Below are 9481 nucleotides of genomic sequence, written 5' to 3'. Positions count from 1 at the left end.
CACTGGGCTAGCTAACCAATCAGAGTCCATCGCCTGTTTCTGAGGGAGGGGCTGCATAAAACAAGGAAATGATCAGCACGCGTTTTTCAGAGGGGACAGAGCGGTGTGGAATAAAGTTAAATTATGTGAAAAATAATGTGCTTTTTTTTTTATAAACGAAGCATTAACACATGTTAGACTGCACCCCATAAACACAATCAAGCCTAGAAAAAACCCAGTGAATCACCCCTTTAAGAAAGCATCATAAGGACCAAAATCCAAAACCGACTCTAAAAAAGCAAACCATGATGTTCAAAGTATCAACCAAGTGTGTTTGGCATCTCTTCATTAAACAGTCATTCCATGGCATCATGGGAGGTGAATGTTGCCCAGTGCAACGTGATCTGACTGTCAGTTCTTCTACTACCCCACCAGAGCAAAGACAGCGACTACAAAGCTATTTATAGTCACCCATGAATAACGTGAGGCTCTTCAGGATTTGCATGCAATCAGCTTCAGATGAACCGGTGAAACAAACTGAGAAACATCAAGGCATTTTGCATTTGTGGAGGAACGTTTCTAAACGCTGCAAACTGATCAGCGTGTTCTCTCTCAGTGTTTCTCAGTGCGCTGGGTCAATCTTATGCAGTAGCGGCAGCACTATACGGCAGCAGTGTTGGGTGTCTCAGCACTGTGACGTACTGCTCTGTGTACTACACTCACGCTGGGCGCTTCCGCTGCACAGGAAACTGGCTGAGTTCTGATTTACTCGTACACTGCGTATCACAGCATGCTAGTTTGAGGTCATTTATTCGGTTTTAGTGATGAGTCAACAAATTTATCTTGGATCTAGAGCATACATAAGCATACAGCGAACATCTACATCATTTTCAAAACTCACTTCTAGCATTCATTTTAAATTTAGTTTATGTTTAAGTAATTTTATGATGTGCTTTTGTCATTTTTATTAGTTATATTAACAAAAAAATAGTAAAAATCACATGATGACAAATTAAATGTGTGGACAGCAAGAGAGGAGGGGTGGGTTAGAGATAAACAGAGAGAAAAAAATGAGAGAATAGGTAATGCTAGGTGACAGAACATGAACGAGTCATGAATAGGAAGGCGAGTCGGAACGAGAGGAGGGCAGAGGTAATGCTCCGCTCAGCCGTCATATGGCTCGTTCCAAATGCAAAGGCTTATTTAACTTAATTACGCAGCCTTCTAAGACATACAATCCCAGAATGCATTGCACCAAGCTTAGTGGGGAAAAAAAATCCAAAATGGAGGACTATACAAGAGAAATGTTAATAATTAATCCACATACAATTTATTCCATACTGACAAGCATTGAAGTATTATCTACTATTTTTGGACTGTTTTTTTTTTTACTATTTTTAGTAATTCAAGTATTTTTAATTTTTTTTATGTGAACAACATGATTTGTATTATACATTACTGAAGGAGTTCCCAAGCCCACTTTTCTAAACCCCCAAAATAAAATTGGATGTAAAACATAAGATCCATTATATTTATTTGAAGTTCCCCCGGAGATTTTAAGTTAATATTTCAATAATTTAACAACACATTTGCATCTTCATGGTTCTCTGATGATGGTTAATGGTCACATAACATGCAAGTATATATAAAATATATATATTATTATTTTTATTGTATTTTTTAAATTAAATTATTATTATTCATAATAATAATTTAAAAATTCTAAAACTAATTATAAAGCATGAACAACTATACTGCTGTAAAATGAATATTGAATAATTATAACAATTTTATTTTACACTACAAGTTACAATATTAATGTTGTCTTAAATTCCTAACTAACGTAAAGGTCTTAAATTCTTCACTTTCAAATGATCAAACCCTCGAGGTTATCACATTTCAGATTCTCGAGATTTTATTTTGGCAGAAAACTGGTGGAGTGCCATAAACGTCTTTCCACAAAAAAAGTTGGAAATTGAACACAATTCCGCAATTCACTCTGAAACATGAAAACTTGTTTATATAGCAGTCTTTCATCTTATAATAGCAGATAGTGGATTTATTTCAATTAATTCTGCAACCCTATTTATATATTTTAAGATTACATTTGGTTTTATTAATTATTAGCTTTTTATCAGCTCAATAACCCCCCTTGCACACTGCATACAGTATGTAGAACGTTTCAAATTAGTCACTTCTAAGGTTCCACTTTAGAATGCTGTCTTAAAAAGCAGATACCTGCTGTAGCCAGATCACTAGGTTTTGGAGACACACGCTCCACCTTTGGTTAACCAACACCCAGTGCTTTTACAAACCAGTCCATTAACATCCCGTATGCCAGCTAGTGTGCTGATGGAAGATGCTAATGAGCAGGACGGAGCCAGTTGGTGTGTGTTCTGCGGTGTGGATTGAGCCTCGCTGCGGCCCGTCCCCCCGGAGGCCACTAAGATGTGTGTGTGGGGGAGGGGGGTCTCACAGAGGCTCTTTACATGGTAGCGGGGGATGCCGTGTGTATGAGTGAGTCTACAATTCAGGTCACAACGTTCCTCACCTCCTCAGTGTCATCTACAGACGGATTTGAGGAGGGATTCCTGTGATTACTATACTGATGGAAAAGATTTGAGCGTATGAGCAAATTACAGTCTGAGTCTCAGACAGCACACCCACAGTCCCATCACTGACCGGCTGAGGCGTACAACTGACAAACACTAGCAGCAAATTGGCAGTTCCAATCGGGTTGACTTCCGGGAGTCGGAGGTCCAGGGTTTGCTTGGAAACATGTTTATGCAATGTTAATGCAATGAGCAACTTTGAGGAAGAACCAGTTGTTACACTCTTAAAAATAAAGGTGCTTAAAAGGTTCTTCACAGCGATGCCATAGAAGAACCATTTTTGGTTCCACAAAGAACCATTCAGTCAAAAGTTCTTTATAGAGCCATCTCTTTCTTACCTTTTCTTAATCTGAAGAAACACAAAGAACTTTTTGTGAAACAGAAATGTTCTTCATATGTCAAAGGTTCTTTATGGAACCATTTAGACAAAAAAGGTTCTTCTATGGCATCATGAAGCACCTTTATTTTTAAGACGGTAGATTTGCCAAAGTTTGCCAGGTTAGTGGCCTCAAATCTTTATAAGATACTCAGGTATTTGTTTAGCAAATAAGTTAGAACTGTATTCTGGACATAAATATGAACTGCGTTTGATAACCTTAAATGTTGGTGTCACATTCGCTTCCTGTCTAAATTGACAGTACTTAGCAAGAATAAGTCGCAACGTGGATTTTTAGTCAAAAGTCTGGCTGGCTGACTAGTGAGAATAGTTGACAAATGATAAAACAAGCATTAAATGAGGCCATATCTAGTAATGGTTTGGTCAAATTTGAATCCAAAAAGTTAGACTGATTACCACTTGGTTAACTGCTAGTTAGTCAAACTAGTTCTTCAGAGACAGTCTTAACATGGTGACTATGTTCATGCAACTGGACCCTGAAGCAGACAAGCTAAATGAAAATGTCCTTAAAAGGGCAGCATAATCTTACTATTGTCATTTATTTATTTATAATTTTATTTTTATTTCTTAATCCTTGAATGAGCATGAAATAAATTAAATAACTAAAGGAAATACTTTTAAAATAGGAAATAAAATAAATTAAACAAAATTTGTAAAGTATGAAAATAAAAAATAAGTATGAAAATAATACATATAAAAACAAATTTATTTATTTAGTTTTCCTTTTTCTAAATCATTTTACCTGTTTTTTAACTCTCAAAAATTCATACTCAATTTAACTAAATTCAACTAATTTTGCACATCTAAACATGAAATACAATATTAAATAAATACGTAAGTACTGTTTTTTCATCATACTGCAAGTATATACAGTGGGTACAGAAAGTATTCAGACCCCCTTAAATTTTTCACTCTTTGTTATATTGCAGCCATTTGCTAAAATCATTTAAGTTCATTTTTTTTCCTCATTAATGTACACACAGCAAATGATTTTAGCAAATGGCTGCAATATAACAAAGAGTGAAAAATTTAAGGGGGTCTGAATACTTTCCGTACCCACTGTATATAATACAGATGAGAAGCACACACTACCCCCGGATAATAACACGACAAATAGGCAACAACTGCTCTCCTCAATGCAATCTCTCTCAGTCAAATCTCCTAAACATCCTGTCTCTCATTCTTTCGGTCTCTTTCATAGGTTATAAACACCTCCCCTGGCACACTCTTACTTTCAGATACTAAAACTCTCCCTCACTCTCTCTATCTCTTGCTTGATTTGTTTCAATTTCTTTGTGGCTCTTCCAGTGAGATGACAGGAAGTTGGCAAACACTTCTACAGAGGGCTTCTTCGTCTCTTCATTCTCCCAGGATTCCCCGAGTTGGCTTACAGCCACCGTTGTGTGTGTGTGTATGACCATTAAAAAAAACTTGTTTTTTTTTCTAGAGGAACATCCTGTGGCTTGGCTACCACGGACACACTGAGATTTATGGTGAAACAACCACAGCTAAAAATCTAATTAGTGACCAGTCGACCAGTTATCCTGCTTGTTTCTCCATCACCACCTTGACTAGACAAAATCTGAGCCTGAGCAGTACAGGACAAGTCCAGAACCACATGCTAATGAGCAAATGTCATATGATGCATAAAAACATGCTGTAACTCCAAAAAGAGCATTTATAGAAACTAAGCTGCAAAAACTGCTCATTCTGAACATCCTCAACATCAGAAAGATGCACTGATTAACACAGTTATGATTACCCACATTTACACATCAACAACACCAAAAACTCATCATGGCACGGCAATACAAAGGAAGTTTGACAGGTACTATCATTCCTAAACACTAGAACAACTAATGAAAAGAGTCAAATGTGGTTAAGTCAGTCAAATCCTGTGTTGTTTTTGTCTGTGTAGCACCTTCTGCTCTGCAGATCCTTCTGAAAAGGGGCTAAAGTTGATTTTAAATAAGGTTTCTGATTATTTTAGCCTTATTTCAACACAGACTGTGGCATGAATCCATCACAATTTGATACATCTTTATGAAGAGAATAGTTCACGCAAAAATGAACATTTGCGTTTGTTTCTTTATCTGAACAGATTTCGAGGGAAATTCAGCATTATATCACTTGCTCGCCAATGGATCCTATGAAGTGAATGGGTGCCGTCAGAATGAGAGTCCAAACAGCTGATAAAAACATCCACAAGGAACCCACACATCTCCAGTCCATCAATTATAGTCTCGTGACATGAAAAGTTGCATGTTTGCAATAAACAAATACAACATTAATACATTTTAACTTTAAATACTCACTTCTGACCAAAATATCAGTCCATAATCCCTAATAACGCTTCCTCTATTAAAAAAAGTTCTTCTCCTGTCATTCTCTTACATCAAAATCCACCAGCATATTAGTGTAGAATGGTTTTGGACTGTTTTTACAGCCCTTGATTTGTGCATATTTCTCTCCCGATTCAGAAAAAAACAACTTTTTCACTGGAGGAAGCATTATTATGGTTTAAGGATTTAAGGTTTGTTTAGAAGCAACAGTTTACCGTTAAAAATGATGGACTGGAGTTGTGTGGATTATTTTTTTATAAGCTGTTTGGACTCTCATTCTGACGGCACCCATTCACTTCAGAGGATCCATTAGTGAGCAAATGATGCAAGTTATCATTATTGGAGTGAACGGGCCTTCATAGATATGCTGTAAAGTACAAACTATAAACTACATTTGGACCCAACATTTTAAATACAAGAAGTGTTTACATAGAAGGCACAGTAACAAAAAAGGCCTGTTTAGTTCAAAGTTAGACAACCATTACAGAGGTCATCTGCAAATGTAAGCTTTATATGTAGTCGCGAAAGCAGTCTATTGAACTGAAAATAGATAGGAAAAACTAAACAATGACTGTTTTTGACACACAAAACCTAGACTAACCTGCGCAACTTTAGCAGAAAGAATAAATAATGCAAATTATGATATGACCTCTTTAAATAACCCAAATGAAGGCATGGCCTTGTGGACCAGCGATGAGAATGTGATCAGGCCGTGAGTCGCATGACACGGGCAGCAGCTCTGCACATTCACTGTTCAGTATAAGTAACAGTCAGAGGCCAACAAGCCGCCGTGTTGTTGTGTAACTCTACACCGGCCGTTTGCACACTACTCTAGAAAAGATCAGAGGCCTCGTGACAGCGTCCACACTGATGCTAACCAATCATCACCCTCCCTTACATGACATCAGCACTCGAGTGGCTAACATTATCTCTCTCGCTCTCTCAAAACTATGAATGGTGGATGTGTGTGTTTAAGAGGGAGGGATCAAGTGACTCACCTAACACACACAACACACAACAGCAGTGAGGTGGCAGTCAGCTTTACGTCTGTGACTCATGTTTACTTCACTTATTGCACGGAATCTGCTCTATTTCCATGCTGCAGTGTTAATATTTACCTAATGATAGAAGCACGTCTACACACCCTCGCAAAAAATCCATGAGCTAAAGATGCTGTACTGACGCTGCTCATAGAACTGCACATATTTTCCTGTTTGAATCCTGGAGATTTTGTGCAGTAATTTGTTGCACAATGTTACTAAATCAATAACTGGGGGAAATCAGAAAAGCCATAATTTACCCTAAAAAGAGCTTAGAAATAGCAAACAGAAAGAAACATTTTCTTCTGGAATCACCAACTTAAAGCTGACCAACTATATATTTATTAGTAATTTATACAATTATGTAATTATTGTAGTAAATTATACAAATAATTACAAAGAAACGGCATGTTACAACACATTGAATTAAACATTGCATTGTGAAGTGAAAATCATTTCTACACCATTTTTCAGTGTTTTTATTTGATATCTATCCATAATAAAAAAAATAATTAAAGCATCTCACTTTGCCAACAAAAAAACAGACCTCTATCAACATGAAACCAGAACTTTCTAAACATGAAACGAGTGACAAAAGTCTTTTTGGTTGTATATAGCAGGGGTTTTCAAACCTGGCTTCCCCAGGGGCCGCAAAAGGGTGCTAGGGAACATTTCGGATAAAAATAGTGGTGATTGGTTGTAAATCATGGGATTAATTATGATTATCTTATTCTATTGCCATGCCTAGATACAGTATTCATTAGATTTACACATCTAACATAACTTTAACAGAAGGTAGGAAAAAGATACACTGTTAACTTGACAGTTTACAAATAATATTTTGATCACCTCTTTTGGCTTTAATACAGTGACAATACAAAAAGCAATGTTGTTTTTATAATGCTATTTTTCATGAACCATTATACATTCAAATATACAGTTGTCTTTACATTTTTAAGTGACAGAGTCCCCCACAAGGTCGTTATAATATTATCTAAAGGTCAATGTCATAAAAAGTTTGAAAGCCCCTGCAATACTGAACTATTTCTTCTACTGCTGAAAATTAAGCAGTTGTTAAACCTCCACAAATGAGCCCAAGAACACATTTCTCACAAAATCCAACCACTCAAGACCTATAATAGTATTTCACTTCAATTAATTTGCAATTATACTGAAAACAAAGTTAAATCCTCCATATTTCACAACTGAGAACAATCATTCAATGGGTTTGTAAGTCAGCGGACAGCGCCGTGGTGCTGAAATCTCTGGCGCCGCAGCCTCAACGCTCAGGTCAAAACAACATTAGATATTCACATCGATTAAACTGGAATAACGTGCTATTGTACTATGAGCTGTCATTATGCAGTGTGCACTAGTAAAGGCGAAAATGGCGCATAATACAGTCCCAAAGCCAAGAGAATGAAGCAGAGGCCTGATGTCCATATGACTAATAAATACAAATGTGATTCTCACCATTAGACATCACCACTAAACCTCCAACACTCGGGCTCTCTGTGTCAAATCAAACGAACCGGGGATCATTCACACGGCCAACAGCTCGAGATATATTTTCATACAGTAAGGATCCATAAAGCTCTTACTTCAACATGGACTGCTCCTTCTCCTCCTCTTTCTTCTGCCTGTCCATGACACCGAGGATGATCTTCCTCTCCTCCTCGGTGAGGTGGCTCAGGTCCGGCATCTCCGGCAGGACGGGCCCGCTGCGGGGCCCGGCTGGAGCGGACATCTTTACACGCCGATGCTGAAGAAGATCAATAATCAGACTTAATCCATGATGAATGCAAGGTCTATCTGATCAATCATCAGTGGGTTTTGGTTGCTCAGGAATCAAAGCATCATAACCCACAGCAGCATCTCTGATGACCGTTACGATGCTTTAAAACACTAAAGGAGGTAAAGTTATTTTACTACTATTGAAATGATAACAGTGTAAGCTCTTAGACTACATAAGGTGGATTTTACAGCATTAGATCAATCATTCTCTGAGCAATAGAAGAGAAGAATGGATACAGCTGGTCCTTTTGAAGGCAATGGCTATTGAAATTAACGTAATCCTGTTTAAAATTCTCCTCTTCCTCAATACAAAAAGAAAATGAATAAAGCAACGATGCATTATGAATAAAATAGCAGATCTTAGATGTTATTCCAGATTTCAGTGAGGATGTGAAATCGCCTCTTGCCTTTTATTTGGCCATCATCCTGTTCAATCCTGTCTAACCCATCGCTGTCATCGCCCTGGAAAAGTTCTTTTGCATCTCATAATAAATGTTTGTTTCCCTTTTGAGTCCCTCTGCGCCGGTGCCTCGCTTTTCTCCAGGTTTGGTAATGCTTGAAGATATCTTAAATACACAAAAATGGATGCAGCAACACAGAATCCCAATTGGAGGTGTGGGCGGAGCAAAGCCGCCCGGCCGGGAGGCGAGTTAACCAATCGTACTACGACGAAGGCTTAGTTATTAATATTCATGAGGCAGCGTTTGCTTTAGGAAGGAAACGACTCGACGTCAGAGCGGCCTATTTAACATTCAAGAGCACAGCATTCGCCATTGGAACAGAAGAACTAAACGTCAGCATTACTCGATTAATATTCAAGAACTAAACCTTATTCTTATTCACTGGCAGGAAAAAATATATTTGTACATTAACAACGTCCGTTACTTTACCAGAGGGGAAAAAAATAATTGCATAAAATGCAGTCTTCAGTGCTCTTTTATTTTAATTTATTTTTCTAAAGTCTAATGTATGGTTTCACTAGGTTTTCATAAATGAGAGAAATGTGTTTTGCAAAATAGTTGTACAAGTCGTTTATTTTACTTAAATGAGACCCTGGACCACAAAACCAGTCAGGGTATATTTGTAGCAATAGCCAACATTGCAAGAACAGTAAAATTGTTAATGTTTTTTAAAGAAGTCTCTTCTGTTCAGCAAGCCTGCATTTATTTGATCCAAAGTACAGCAAAACAATACAATTTTGAAATATTGTTACTAGACTATTTCAAATAATTGTTTTCTATTTGAATATATTAAAAATTCATTCTGATATTCTGATTTGCTGCTCAAAAAACATTAATAATAATAATAATAATTAAA

The 9481-nt window shown here is 37.1% G+C and overlaps 1 protein-coding gene across 1 annotated transcript in view; it reads right to left on the bottom strand.

The window, feature by feature from the left end:
• LOC107728456 (regulating synaptic membrane exocytosis protein 2-like) overlaps positions 1-8117 on the bottom strand; it is a 34946-nt gene extending 26829 nt beyond the window's left edge. The window contains exon 1 of the mRNA XM_016538616.1: positions 7972-8117. Within this exon, the coding sequence (XP_016394102.1) occupies positions 7972-8117 (146 nt within the window). The remainder of the gene's footprint in view (positions 1-7971) is intronic.
• Between the last annotated feature and the right edge of the window lie 1364 nt (positions 8118-9481).

Source organism: Sinocyclocheilus rhinocerous, unplaced genomic scaffold, assembly GCF_001515625.1.
Source record: "Sinocyclocheilus rhinocerous isolate Xijiao unplaced genomic scaffold, SAMN03320098_v1.1 scaffold66, whole genome shotgun sequence".
Lineage (NCBI taxonomy): Eukaryota > Metazoa > Chordata > Actinopteri > Cypriniformes > Cyprinidae > Sinocyclocheilus > Sinocyclocheilus rhinocerous.
The sequence above is the reverse complement of the archived record's forward strand: the minus strand, read 5'-3'. Positions and strand labels throughout refer to the sequence as shown.